The sequence below is a fragment of the Pelophylax lessonae genome (assembly GCF_965119305.1).
Source record: "Pelophylax lessonae genome assembly, chromosome: 5".
NCBI lineage: Eukaryota > Metazoa > Chordata > Amphibia > Anura > Ranidae > Pelophylax > Pelophylax lessonae.
The window spans coordinates 276,248,449-276,264,263 of record NC_138772.1 but is presented as its reverse complement, the minus strand read 5'-3'; the positions used below and the strand labels follow the sequence as shown (position 1 = coordinate 276,264,263).

At 43.4% G+C, this 15,815-nt stretch overlaps 1 protein-coding gene across 1 annotated transcript in view; it reads right to left on the bottom strand.

Moving 5' to 3' along the window:
- The window catches only part of LOC309556020 (dynein axonemal heavy chain 5-like), a 468,481-nt gene that overhangs the window by 263,324 nt on the left and 189,342 nt on the right, over positions 1-15,815 (bottom strand). The window contains exon 43 of the mRNA XM_082258288.1: positions 7,446-7,633. Coding sequence (XP_082114414.1) covers positions 7,446-7,633 — 188 coding nt within the window. The remainder of the gene's footprint in view (positions 1-7,445; positions 7,634-15,815) is intronic.

Here is a 15,815-nt window from a genome sequence, read left to right as displayed (position 1 = left end):
ACCTTTCCAAGTTGTTGGGGTTCATCTCATACTTCTGAAGGTTTGAGGGTGCTGCCTGTTCCATACTCCCCCTACTCCTAGCCTTTTAGGGGTACAAACAATAGTAATTGGGGCCTAGTGTGGTTGTGTACGTGTGATATACATACACTTTTTTGGGATCATATTTTCTATTCCGCTATTTAATCAAAAACCTTTGGGGATCAGTTAAATTGGGGGATAGTCTGTGTTGGTACGTGTGAGAGAGATCCACCTTTCCAAGTTGTTGGGGTTCATCTCATACTTCTGAAGGTTTGAGGGTGCTGCCTGTTCCATACTCCCCCTACTCCTAGCCTTTTAGGGGTACAAACAATAGTAATTGGGGCCTAGTGTGGTTGTGTACGTGTGATATACATACACTTTTTTGGGATCATATTTTCTATTCCGCTATTTAATCAAAAACCTTTGGGGATCAGTTAAATTGGGGGATAGTCTGTGTTGGTACGTGTGAGAGAGATCCACCTTTCCAAGTTGTTGGGGTTCATCTCATACTTCTGAAGGTTTGAGGGTGCTGCCTGTTCCATACTCCCCCTACTCCTAGCCTTTTAGGGGTACAAACAATAGTAATTGGGGCCTAGTGTGGTTGTGTACGTGTGATATACATACACTTTTTTGGGATCATATTTTCTATTCCGCTATTTAATCAAAAACCTTTGGGGATCAGTTAAATTGGGGGATAGTCTGTGTTGGTACGTGTGAGAGAGATCCACCTTTCCAAGTTGTTGGGGTTCATCTCATACTTCTGAAGGTTTGAGGGTGCTGCCTGTTCCATACTCCCCCTACTCCTAGCCTTTTAGGGGTACAAACAATAGTAATTGGGGCCTAGTGTGGTTGTGTACGTGTGATATACATACACTTTTTTTGGATCATATTTTCTATTCCGCTATTTAATCAAAAACCTTTGGGGATCAGTTAAATTGGGGGATAGTCTGTGTTGGTACGTGTGAGAGAGATCCACCTTTCCAAGTTGTTGGGGTTCATCTCATACTTCTGAAGGTTTGAGGGTGCTGCCTGTTCCATACTCCCCCTACTCCTAGCCTTTTAGGGGTACAAACAATAGTAATTGGGGCCTAGTGTGGTTGTGTACGTGTGATATACATACACTTTTTTGGGATCATATTTTCTATTCCGCTATTTAATCAAAAACCTTTGGGGATCAGTTAAATTGGGGGATAGTCTGTGTTGGTACGTGTGAGAGAGATCCACCTTTCCAAGTTGTTGGGGTTCATCTCATACTTCTGAAGGTTTGAGGGTGCTGCCTGTTCCATACTCCCCCTACTCCTAGCCTTTTAGGGGTACAAACAATAGTAATTGGGGCCTAGTGTGGTTGTGTACGTGTGATATACATACACTTTTTTGGGATCATATTTTCTATTCCGCTATTTAATCAAAAACCTTTGGGGATCAGTTAAATTGGGGGATAGTCTGTGTTGGTACGTGTGAGAGAGATCCACCTTTCCAAGTTGTTGGGGTTCATCTCATACTTCTGAAGGTTTGAGGGTGCTGCCTGTTCCATACTCCCCCTACTCCTAGCCTTTTAGGGGTACAAACAATAGTAATTGGGGCCTAGTGTGGTTGTGTACGTGTGATATACATACACTTTTTTTGGATCATATTTTCTATTCCGCTATTTAATCAAAAACCTTTGGGGATCAGTTAAATTGGGGGATAGTCTGTGTTGGTACGTGTGAGAGAGATCCACCTTTCCAAGTTGTTGGGGTTCATCTCATACTTCTGAAGGTTTGAGGGTGCTGCCTGTTCCATACTCCCCCTACTCCTAGCCTTTTAGGGGTACAAACAATAGTAATTGGGGCCTAGTGTGGTTGTGTACGTGCGATATACATACACTTTTTTGGGATCATATTTTCTATTCCGCTATTTAATCAAAAACCTTTGGGGATCAGTTAAATTGGGGGATAGTCTGTGTTGGTACGTGTGAGAGAGATCCACCTTTCCAAGTTGTTGGGGTTCATCTCATACTTCTGAAGGTTTGAGGATGCTGCCTGTTCCATACTCCCCCCTACTCCTAGCCTTTTAGGGGTACAAACAATAGTAATTGGGGCCTAGTGTGGTTGTGTACGTGTGATATACATACACTTTTTTGGGATCATATTTTCTATTCCGCTATTTAATCAAAAACCTTTGGGGATCAGTTAAATTGGGGGATAGTCTGTGTTGGTACGTGTGAGAGAGATCCACCTTTCCAAGTTGTTGGGGTTCATCTCATACTTCTGAAGGTTTGAGGGTGCTGCCTGTTCCATACTCCCCCTACTCCTAGCCTTTTAGGGGTACAAACAATAGTAATTGGGGCCTAGTGTGGTTGTGTACGTGTGATATACATACACTTTTTTGGGATCATATTTTCTATTCCGCTATTTAATCAAAAACCTTTGGGGATCAGTTAAATTGGGGGATAGTCTGTGTTGGTACGTGTGAGAGAGATCCACCTTTCCAAGTTGTTGGGGTTCATCTCATACTTCTGAAGGTTTGAGGGTGCTGCCTGTTCCATACTCCCCCTACTCCTAGCCTTTTAGGGGTACAAACAATAGTAATTGGGGCCTAGTGTGGTTGTGTACGTGTGATATACATACACTTTTTTGGGATCATATTTTCTATTCCGCTATTTAATCAAAAACCTTTGGGGATCAGTTAAATTGGGGGATAGTCTGTGTTGGTACGTGTGAGAGAGATCCACCTTTCCAAGTTGTTGGGGTTCATCTCATACTTCTGAAGGTTTGAGGGTGCTGCCTGTTCCATACTCCCCCTACTCCTAGCCTTTTAGGGGTACAAACAATAGTAATTGGGGCCTAGTGTGGTTGTGTACGTGTGATATACATACACTTTTTTGGGATCATATTTTCTATTCCGCTATTTAATCAAAAACCTTTGGGGATCAGTTAAATTGGGGGATAGTCTGTGTTGGTACGTGTGAGAGAGATCCACCTTTCCAAGTTGTTGGGGTTCATCTCATACTTCTGAAGGTTTGAGGGTGCTGCCTGTTCCATACTCCCCCTACTCCTAGCCTTTTAGGGGTACAAACAATAGTAATTGGGGCCTAGTGTGGTTGTGTACGTGTGATATACATACACTTTTTTTGGATCATATTTTCTATTCCGCTATTTAATCAAAAACCTTTGGGGATCAGTTAAATTGGGGGATAGTCTGTGTTGGTACGTGTGAGAGAGATCCACCTTTCCAAGTTGTTGGGGTTCATCTCATACTTCTGAAGGTTTGAGGGTGCTGCCTGTTCCATACTCCCCCTACTCCTCATCTAGCCTTTTAGGGGTACAAACAATAGTAATTGGGGCCCAGTGTGGTTGTGTACGTGTGATATACATACACTTTTTTGGGATCATATTTTCTATTCCGCTATTTAATCAAAAACCTTTGGGGATCAGTTAAATTGGGGGATAGTCTGTGTCGGTACGTGTGAGAGAGATCCACCTTTCCAAGTTGTTGGGGTTCATCTCATACTTCTGAAGGTTTGAGGGTGCTGCCTGTTCCATACCCCCCCTACTCCTCATCTAGCCTTTTAGGGGTACAAACAATAGTAATTGGGGCCTAGTGTGGTTGTGTACGTGCGAGATACATACACTTTTTTTGATCATATTTCCTATTCCGCTATTCAATAAAAACCTTTGAGGATCAATTGAATTGCGGGATAGTCTGTGTCGGTACGTGTGAGAGAGATCCACCTTTCCAAGTTGTTGGGGTTCATCTCATACTTCTGAAGGTTTGAGGGTGCTGCCTGTTCCATACCCCCCCTACTCCTCATCTAGCCTTTTAGGGGTACAAACAATAGTAATTGGGGCCTAGTGTGGTTGTGTACGTGCGAGATACATACACTTTTTTTGATCATATTTCCTATTCCGCTATTCAATAAAAACCTTTGAGGATCAATTGAATTGCGGGATAGTCTGTGTCGGTACGTGTGAGAGAGATCCACCTTTCCAAGTTGTTGGGGTTCATCTCATACTTCTGAAGGTTTGAGGGTGCTGCCTGTTCCATACTCCCCCTACTCCTCATCTAGCCTTTTAGGGGTACAAACAATAGTAATTGGGGCCTAGTGTGGTTGTGTACGTGTGATATACATACACTTTTTTTGGATCATATTTTCTATTCCGCTATTTAATCAAAAACCTTTGGGGATCAGTTAAATTGGGGGATAGTCTGTGTCGGTACGTGTGAGAGAGATCCACCTTTCCAAGTTGTTGGGGTTCATCTCATACTTCTGAAGGTTTGAGGGTGCTGCCTGTTCCATACTCCCCCTACTCCTCATCTAGCCTTTTAGGGGTACAAACAATAGTAATTGGGGCCCAGTGTGGTTGTGTACGTGTGATATACATACACTTTTTTTGGATCATATTTTCTATTCCGCTATTTAATTTAACTGGGCCTCCATGCGAGACCTGTGTGCCTTGTTGCGCTGTTTTGAGTACTCCACCAACATGGCCAGTGGCAATGACGCCGTTCTCAGCTTAACTATCCCACTTCTATGCCTCCTTGAAAAAACAATTCGGGCGATGATGGAAGAGGATGTGGCACAGGATGAGGAGGAGGAGGAGGATGAAGAGGTAACATTTCCAAGGCTTTCAGGGCAGTCATTCGCAAGGGGCTCCGAGGGTGGGTTCCTGCACACGCAAACGCCAGGGACGCAATTGTCCAGCAGGGGCACAGTTCTGGAGGATGAGGAGGATGAGGAGGAGGAGGAGCTGGAGGAGGAGATGGAACCATGTTCACAGCAGGGTGGCACCCAGGCCAGCTCATGGCCATCACTGGTGCGTGGCTGGGGGGATACAGAGGACACGGACGATACACCTCCCACAGAGGACAGCCTTTCGTTGCCTCTGGGCAGCCTGGCACACATGAGCGATTACATGCTGCAGTGTCTCCACAACGACCGCCGAGTTGCCCACATTCTAACTTGTGCTGATTACTGGGTGGCCACGCTGCTGGATCCCCGTTACAAGGACAACGTACCGTCCTTAATTCACTCACTGGAGCGCGATCGCAAGATGCGCGAGTACAAGCGCACGCTGGTAGACGCCATGCTGCTGGCATTCCCATCTGACAGCGGGGCCACAGTGGAAGCACAAGGCAGAGGAGGAGGAGGAGGAGGTCGCCAACGCAACCAGGGCACCGCCAGCACCTCAGAAGGCAGGGTTAGCATGGCCGAAATGTGGAAAAGCTTTGTCAGCACGCCACAACAAACAGCAGCACCAGCAGCTCAGATGGAACGTCTTAGCAGGAGGCAGCATTTTACCAACATGGTGGAGCAGTATGTGTGCACACGCCTACATGTAGTGAATGACGGGTCTGCCCCCTTCAACTTCTGGGTCTCCAAATTGGGCACATGGCTTGAGCTTGCCCTTTACGCCTTGGAGGTGCTGGCGTGCCCTGCAGCCAGTGTATTATCTGAACGGGTATTTAGCACGGCTGGGGGCGTTATAACAGACAAGCGCAGCCGCCTGTCCAGAGACAATGTGGACAAGCTCACGTTCATTAAAATGAACCAGGCATGGATCCCACGGGACTTTTCCGTACCTTATGCAGAATAGCAATGGATACCGACCTTACCCACCCATTGTTCCATTTTTGCTCTTTCTCACTCTTTTGGGGTGTACCCTCATTTAAAATTTTTGAAAAGAAGCAGTGTTGGCTACCTCGTCCTCCTCCTCAGGGCCAGATTAATGTAGGGGCTATTGGAGCTGCAGCTCCAGGCCCCTACCTTTTATATAGGCCCCGGGTTGGCCATATTCACTGTTACCGCTCTTCTGTCACTTGTAAACACAGAAGTCTGGCTTCTATGCTCGCTTCCCCAGGCAGCACCCTCAGAACCTCCCCACACAGCGTGAAGGCCGGACAAGGAGGGACAGTTGGCGATGCATGGATGTGTTTATGGGCTTCAGAGACAGCATCCCATGTTGAATTAGGCATGCATGGCTGCACCCTTCCTCCTCTGGGTGCATGGCAAGGCACGGCCCTTAAGGCCCTTCAAAATCCTCAGCACCAAGCCCATGATGCTGTTAATCCGGCCCTGGTCCTCCTCCACCGCCGCTTCCACCTACACCGCCCATAGGTGTGCGCAGCCTATTGCATTAAGGTGTGCACCCCAAAGTTGAAATACACATGCATGTGTTTGCCAGCAGGGAGAGTAATGTATCGGGGCCATGTACCTGTAGGCAAGGAGAAATAGAGCAGAGCAGGTCCCAGGGAGATCTTTCCCATCTCCTCACTGGCAATGCTATGTGCCCTAGGTGATTAGGGTGTGCCCAGGCACACCCAGCACACCCTGTGCGCACGCCTATGTCACCGCCACATCCACCACCACCTCAACCTCCCTCCTACTCCATATGGGCCTCGTCCTTCAGAGATGAAGAAGAACATTGTTTTATTTTTCTGTTTTTTTTTTGTTGTTTTAAGTTATTTCCCTATCCACATTTGTTTGCAGAGCACTTGCCATGCTCTTAATTACGTTTTGCTGCCATTTGCAGCACTCTAGCCCTTTCCTTTGGTGTTTTAGAGCCATTTTAGTGCCTTAAAGTTCGGGTCCCCATTGACTTCAATGGGGTTCGGTGTCCGGGAAAAGTTCGGTAAAAGTCCGGGGACACGGACCCGGACTTTTTTTTAAAGTTCGGCCGAACCCGTCGAACACGGACATCTAGGTGTTCGCTCAACCCTACTAGTAAGGAAAGTTGTACAGCACAAACTGACAGTAAGAGACGAAAATGCCACTTAATATCACAATGCTATTCATTTGGTTTGAAGGGATCATGAGAAATTTTTATGAACTTCTGATTTTGGTAAGTGAAAGTTCTAACACAGCTGCAGCATTTTCCCTACTGTAATAGCAGAGGCTGACTTACTTTTTTCCCCAAACTATTATTTTTTTACTACTTAACCAGACAGGTGACTGCTAGATGATCAAACACAGAACATTCCTGAACAATCACAGAATAAAATATATCTGCAGGACAACAGCTGCATTCATTTGGACCAAATGATGAAAAAAAGCATAAATACTTCCATACCACCACACCTCAATCCTCTAAGTTACACATTTCAATTCAATCTAGCAAATTCCCACATTATTTCAGCAGGAGTGTGAATTTTGAAAATACAAGATTCACCATGAACCCATCATAGCGGCAAACCTGAACATTTATGGAAAATTAGCACAGAATATGTTACATCCAATTTACTGTAAAACTGACAAAAGGAGCACATTATTGAGTTGTCTAATTTGCAAGAAAATCGTTTGTATTTCTTATTATTTCTATATTTCATGACATGATGCAAGCCACAGTGAAGTGTTATAATCCTTAATAGAAAACCAGATCTCCGTTTTCACAGTCTGGAACAGATATGCGCGCAATGCCTACAGTAGTGCCACATATAAATATACTCACCATGGTTAAAAATATACCAAATTCTCTGTCCATATCAACCACATCACCATCTGTGAATATGAACTGGCTCTTCTTATTCTTCTTGCACTGTAAGACTATGTAAATCTGCTGTGCAGCCACGGAAAGGACAGGCAACTCAATACGATTAAATTCATCAAAGCAGCCCCATGCACCAGATTGTGCCAAACCTGTGCCAATTAAAGTTTAAATGACAATTTTATTTCACAGCATAACATTTTCCTTACAGAAGAGTAAATCAAGCTAGTATTAAGTACTAACAGCCTAATAGAGAACTGTGTATATTTACTGATAATTCTAATGACGAATACGTCAGAACTATGAGCAACCAATAACATTTAAATTTAATACAGCTGTGCAATCAGACATCTCATTGTTTGCTACAGGCAGTGTTGTTTTTCCTTTACACGTCTTTCAAAATATACAGGTGTTGAGCCAATAAACTTCACACCCACCAGAAAAACATAAAATTAACAAGCTTTCAGCAATTATTTGCAAATACATAAATGTGAATGCTAAAAATGAGGTCTAGCTGTCAACTGATATGCATATTCAGATACATAAAAATAATAATACTTTGTTACAGCACAACTTGCAAGCTAGAAATGATTCAAAAGAGAAGCCTATTAACTTACTGAACTTACTGAAAAAAAAAACACAAACGTAGGTCTAATGAAAAATTGGAATAGTATTTTCAAATGAGGAAATACAGAAATACACCCAGCTACTTACCACATATAGCTATTTTCTTTCACAAATACACTTTCTCACCAAATATTTTCAGTGCTCCAATACAGTGGGGGGAAATTACTAAACCCCTGTTCACTCTAGCCTTACTCCAAAGTCGTGCGACTTTCAGTGCAACTTTGGAGTCCAACTTTGAAAGGACTTTGATGTGACCACTCTGTGGCATTGAAGTAACATTGGTACAGGAACATTGGACAGATTTGTGGAGTATCAGTTAAGACAGTTCTCATAGGGAAACATTGTTTCACATGTCATCTGACTTGGGGTCTCACAAGTAGCGAATCAGTGCGAACCGAGCCTAAAACCTAGAAGCTGATTGGGTACTATGTGCACCAGCTTTAGTAAATCTCCCCCAATATGTTTGTTGGCAGCTTATTTTACAGGTATAGCGAGATAAAATTCTAGTGCACACCCAGGCGGAGTGCTTATACAAAGCTGTTCTTCAAATACATAGACGTTAGAAGCATTGGGGCAAGGTAAAACATGCTTTGTTTATTAGACAGGCCTATGCATCCCCAGAGAATGTGCAGACTGATATTGTGAAGATGATAATGTCTTTTGCTTATCCTAAGGGACATAGGCAAAATATTCAAAAGGATCATTTTTTAAGGACTGTCTTTGACTGAATCATATCCCTTTAATTGTGGTCCTAGAAATGAAGTCTAAGTTATAGTCCACAACAAATTTATATCTCATATTGTAGACCTGATAGCCATTATATTAATAGCAGTTTGATAATTTAACTGGAAGCAATAGTGCACATTTGTGATCTGCCCCTAAAAGGTGGAAAGAGAACTTTGCAGGTTAGCAGAAATTGTTGCATTAAAGAAGAAGAGAAAATAGTTTTATAGAGGTTAGTAAACACATGTATGTGATTAAATGCACTCAGTATAATTTTACTAAAAATAAAAATGGCAGTTTATTATGGTAAAAAAATGCAAAAGGCCTTATGTCATGATGAAGTAGTGATCCATTTTCACAGGGCAGAGAGTATGGTAATCCACCTGCACTAAAATGATCTAATAAAGCCAGGGTCCTATATCCATACTCACAAATGGGCTAATAGGTGTTTGACTAATATGTAAAAATGGCACAGCACATGGCCTTATGGGTGCACTCACATCATCATGAGGTTCTTGCCAATATTGAACTAGGCTTATTTAGACTATAGCAGTGAAGGCTTTGTTGCAAGTTCATAAAACTGAGCGATTCCCCTGTAAGAGTGAACCAATTTACTCATTACTAGTGGATAACAGGAAGCATATAATACAATGGATACTACTTTGGGCCCAAGGTCAGGAATATTGCAACACCTTAGATAGAGCATGTGTAGTTGGGTAGAGAAACGAGAATGTGCTACGATCCATAACATAGAACAGTGCTATTGGAAATCAAAACATTTCTTTTTTGACAAATTATGTAGAGATAGAGCATCAAATTGGTTGTCCTTCTATAGAAGCATGCAAATAATATTGCTTTTTAACATATTAAACACTAAGCTAATATATTTGTTGGTCTAGTTCTATGAGGGCCACTCCATGGTATATCATTCTGATATAAAATAATACAGAGTTTATAACTACAAAGCACATTTTAAGGGTTCTAAATAATATATTCACCTTAATGAGGTAGCAAAACCTTTCCTAGTTAGTTAGTACACTAAGTACAAATACTGAAAATCTTTTATCAAAATCACAAAAAAAGTGTAAAAATGCATTGCTTAAATTGCATCAGCTTATTCAGTTGGCAGAAAGAAGAAGAAAAGCAGGAAAATAAAAAAAACAAAGAGACTTAAAGCAGACCTCCATCCAAGAGGGGCCTCCACCCCCTCCTCTTCACCAAATGGCACTTTTTTTGAGGGCTGATACCTGGTTTTGACAGGTACCTGCTCCCACTTCCTAGGCGATTGGAGCAGAAGTTCTCCTCTCCTTTTCCCTCCCTACACGCAGTCTTCTGGGACATGTCACAGGTCCCAGAAGACTACGGGACCATTCACAGAGCACAGCGGGCCTCGCTAATGTGCAGTGGGCACCAGGATGCGAAGCTGCAAGCTGTCACAGCCGGGTGCCCACAGTTGAGATGCTGGCACCGGAGACAGAAGATCGAGGGAAGGAACGGTTCGGGAGGGCACACCACTGGATCCTGGGACAAGTGAGTGTCTTTTTATTAAAAGTCTGCAGCTACAGTTTTTGTAGCTGCTGACTTTTAATAAACACAACAATGACTTTAACCGGTTGCCGACTGCGCACAGTATATTTACTGCGGCAGTCAGCCCCGGCCAGGCAGAGTGACGTAGATCTACGTCACTTGCCTGTCACTGGGATTTGAGCCAATAGCGGGCGAGCGCGAGCCCGCTGAGGCTCGTTCAGGGAGGAGTGCGGGCGTCTGACCGGCGGACCCGATGTCCGCCGGTCACACTACGATCGTCGGTACAGTGGGAGAAAGGCAGAGCGGCTTATGTAAACAAGCCGCCTGTCATTCTCCCCTGTGTAAAAATGGAGATCAGACGGTTCTACTATGTATGTGTCATTTTTACAGAAACAGTGCATATGTATAGCACTGATTACTGTAGTAATGTCCCTGGTACCCCCAAAAGTGTCAAAAATGTCAGTCTAGGGTCCGATCTGTCCGCCGCAATGTCGCAGTACCACAAAAAAAATCGCAGATCGCCGCCATTACTCGTTAAAAAAAACACCAAAAATGACAAAAATCTTTCCCTTTGTTAGTAAACGCGATAACTTTTGCGCAAACCAATTAAAATACGCTTTTTGCGATTTTCTTTACCAAACATATGTAGCATAAAACAATTTGGCCGAAAATGTTAAAAAATTTAGATTTTTACATTTTTTTGGGGAGGAATTTCATATAAAAATAAGTGAAAAATATTGTTATTTTTGCAAAAATTACGCTCTTTTTTTGTTTATAGCGCATGATCATAAAAATCGCACAGGTGATCAAATACCACCAAAAGAAAGCTCTGTTTGTGGGAAAAAAAGGACGTGAAATTCGTTTAGGTACAGCGTCGCACGACCGCGCAATTGTCCGTTAAAGTCACGCAGTAAAAAATCGCAAAAAAAACCCTGGTCAGGAAGGGGGTAAAATCTTCCGGGGCTTAAGTGGTTAAGTAACATGCACATGTGAAGGACTTAAAGTATAACTAAAGGCAAAACTTTTAGGTTTTGGATAGGGTAGAGAGTGATTGAAAACACTTATCAGGTTTTTAGTGCTGTCTGTGCCCCCGTTAGAGATTTACAATTTTTATTTGTCCTGTGTACTGTTATCACAGAGAGTGAAAGAAAATTCCAAATTTTGGATTTCATTAGAACAGGAATAGAGGGGAAATCCTTCAATGGGACACTAGTTCTAGTGACCCTGGCAACAACCAGGTATTCCCTCACTTTGCAGGTATTTCCTCTCATTTCTTGTTTTGCCTATGGAACCGAAAGTGAAGGGAAATTTCGACCAATGTTACACAGATGGCAAAATAAAAAAGAAAGTTATAACACTCCCTTACTCTTTCAAAAAAACAAAAATATTTGGCGTTTAGTTCTACTTTAAAGCAAAAATTTAAAATTATTACTATTCATTTACTGACTTATTTAAACAATTCTTACCAAAAAGATAGCAAGAAAATGAGTGTAAACACCCATACATGCGCACAAATTTCTGTTTATTAGTTTTGTTTTATTTCAATATTTTTATTGAAAGAGTTGGTAGTACAATGCATTAGCAATCATTTGTGTAGGTATGTGCAGTTGGTACACTGCTTAAGAGGTTGCAAACTCAAAAAAAAAAAAAAATAACCAAAAAAAAAGAAACTCTGAAGGACAAAGACATAATGAGCTAGTATGCTTCGCATACTAGCTCATTATGAAATACCTTAGAACAAAGCCCCCGCAGTGCCGCGCGCTCACCAGTGACACGGCCGACATGTCCTACTTCCTGGTTCGTGTCTTGCGGCCAATGACATCAGTCCTGCTCATGCACGCGGGAGCCGCCGTTCATGGCACAGGGCTCTGAAGGTACGCCATGGGTGGCCGTTCCTTCAGAGCGCATGCGCCAATGATGTCATCTGTTGCATGAAAAGTAAATATCTCCTAAACGGTGCAAGTTTAGGAGATATTTACAGTAACTATAGGTAAGCCTTATAATAAGCTTACCTATAGGTACAAGTTATAAGAGTGGGTTTACAAACTCTTTAATGTAACAATAAGTTGTACATCAGCAATGAAAAAAATCAACAAATTTCACTGGAAACAAAAAAACAAAAAAATTAAAGAACAAATACCAGACATTACCAACATCAACAACACAGCCTCTGTGTTTAAATGTACAATAATAATCAGGTCACATGCCAAAAATAAGGAAATATCCTATTACCTTCCAACCTAGGGAAAACAGTTTTCACATAAAGTATTACTTGCCCTTTGAGAGGACTTGTAGTTATTATCGCGTAGTACAATCACTGTTTATTAGTTTTTAATACATACATCATATTCACAAATGCTACATCATATGAAAGCATTAGTTACTGATTAAAAATACCCAATTTATCAGTAACAACATTACTACCCTCTGCTATGTGACAAGTCGCATGCCCATTATATTTAACAGCTATGATTTTGCCTGTAGAGAAGATGCACTGGGGATATATGAGAAAATATAAAGCTAGATAATCTTTGCACTCATTCTCTTGGGGATGCTTTTTTATGATAACATGACCTTGGACACTTTCTGTTCCTACTAATAACAAGAAGATGGCTTTCCATTCAGTCCTTCGCTTAAGCTCTTAAATACATTTCAAGCAGACACACTTCTTTTTTCTTTACATCAGAACTCAGAAAGCTCAGAATTAACAAATGATTGCAGAGCTTGTTACCCTTGTAACACAGAAATGTGATTACCAGCATTATTCACTAAGGTCCCAAAAAAGGTTACACTCAACATATTATTGTCAGAAGGCTAATGGAAGCAAGTATAACGTATTTAGACAGTATTATTAATTGCAGTACTGTTTATTATTTTAGATACCGTATATACTAGAGTATAAGCCGTGTTTTTCAGCACATTTTTTTGTCCTGAAAACGTCCCCCTCGGCTTATACTCGAGTCAACAAAAAAAAAAATGTCCCTGGGCGGCCCGACGTGCTTTACATTTAAAAATTGTGCTGCCCTGCGCCAACGTGTCACCGGGCATGCGCCGCCACCGCTCGGGATAGGCCGTACACGTTTGGCTATTCCCGGGAATAGCTGAACGAATGTGAGCTTTCCCTAGCGGCAGGGGTGCATGCGAAATGACGCGTCGGCACCGGGCGGCGCCATTTTTTAATTTAAAGTGCTTCTAGAACAGGTAAGGGAAACACAGCTGCACTACCTGCCATTATGCGGGGCTGCGGGCATGCTACAAGGGATGCAGTGCTGTGGGCATGGTACACCTGTACCATGCCCGTAGCACTGCATCTTCTGTAGTATGCCCGCAGCCCCACATTCTCTTGTACTATGCCCACAGCACTGCATTGTCCTGTACCATGCCCACAGCATTGTCCTGCACCATGCCTGCAGCCCTGCATTGTCCTGTACCATGCCCGCAGCCCTGCATTGTCCTGTACCATGCCTGCAGCCCTGCATTGTCCCGTACCATGCCCACAGCCCTGCATTGTCCTGTACCATGCCTGCAGCCCTGCATTGTCCTGTACCATGCCCGCAGCCCTGCATTGTCCTGTACCATGCCCGCAGCCCAGCATTGTCCTGTACCATGCTCGCAGCACTGCATTCTCCTGTACCATGCCTGCCGCCCTGCATTCTCACCCTAGGCTTATACTTGAGTCAATCAGTTTTCCCATTTTTTTGTGGTAAAATTGGGGGCCTTGACTTATACTCGGGTCGGCTTATACTCGAGTATATATGGTATGTCTTAAAAATAAATTAAAACCGTGTTTCTCAGCTTTTTTTTTCAGTCAAGGCACCCTTTAAAATTATAGACAATCTCAAGGCACCCTTTAAAATTATGGACAGTCTCGAGGAACCCTATTCCAGAATGTAAAAAAAATGTGTAAAATAATAATAGCTTTACATAATGCAACAACATCCAGAAGTAGGACACCCTACAGTTAAAGGTGATTTATTCTTCCATAGCAAATACACTTTTGCACACCGGTACTGACTAGTATTCCATGGTTTCTCTTCTCCCTCAATTTCTCTCCATCAGTCATCTAATTTCATCCCAGTGCTGAGGGAGAGAGGCACGGGAGGGTCTGTCACGGGGTAACGTGGCAGAGCCTGACGTAAGAGGAGTGGCTTACCGGGTAACTGGCGTGGCACAGGGTCACCAGAGGCGCGGAGTCTAAGTGTTAGCCGGTTTTCACCAGGGCCCCAGATGGTGGGGATGGATTTGGCTGCTTGCTAACACCAGGTTGCGGTCCCCCGGATTCCCTGGGAGAGCCAGGAACAGGTCCAGGACAAATAGCCGGTAGCAGGTAAACAGATCAGGACGAGACAGGAGAATAGTCAGGACAAGCCAAGGTCAGGGCGGGCAGCAGGTAATCAGAATCCAAAGACAAGCCGGGTCAGGTAAACAGGAACAATCGGAATCCAAAGACAAGCTTGGTCAGATAAACAGGAACAGCAGATATAACAGGCACAGGATACAAGAGAGCTGAAGACAACACAGCAAAGTGCAGAGCTGCTGGGCTGTTTAAATAAGGCAGCCTGTTTGCCAATTATTGCAATTAGTCTGCCTTCGGTTAACCCTTTAGGTTGCAGACTCATGACAGCACATCAGTGTGCTCAGGAAGCGTTGTGCAGGGTATTGAGTCTCTGACATTGCCCCCCCCTTAAGGGCAACCTCCGGGTGCCCAAAAGGTTCCTTTTGTGGGGATGGTTGCGGAAGAATTTCCGGATTAAGTCCTGGGCATGGAAATTCTGTACCGGTTCCCAGGAATTTTCTTCGGGACCGTAGCCCCTCCACTTAACCAGGTATTGTAGCTGGTTCCTCCGCCTTCTGCAGTCTAGGATGGCCTCCACCTCAAATTCTTCGTCCCCGTTGATTGTGACAGGGGCAGGTGGTTCCGAACTTCTACCAGGAAAGGAATCAGGTACTGCAGGTTTCAAGAGTGAAACGTGGAAGACTGGATGGATCTTGAGGGAATCGGGAAGCGTCAATTCGTAAGATACCTCATTTAATTTTCTCCTCACAGGGAACGGGCCAATAAACTTGGGTGCCAGTTTTTTGGAAGGGCATGCCAATCGGAGATTGGTGGTGGCTAACCATACCAGGTTGCCAGGCTGGAGAACCAACTCACCTCTTCTTCTTTTGTCAAAAAACTCTTTATTGGAGGACTGAGCCTTGGTCATGGCATCCTGTAAGATTTTGTTGTTCTCCTTAAGGAACTCCAAGATATCCCGGACTGCTGGCACTGTAGGTTCAGGAATAAAGCAGGGCAAGAAAGATGGGTGAAACCCGTAGTTAGCATAGAATGGGGACTGACCTGTAGCCGAGTGTTTGGCATTATTGTATGCGAACTCTGCTGATGGTAGTAGCGAGACCCAGTCATCTTGAACAAAGGTGGTGAAGCATCGGATATATTGCTCGAGGGTCTGGTTGGTC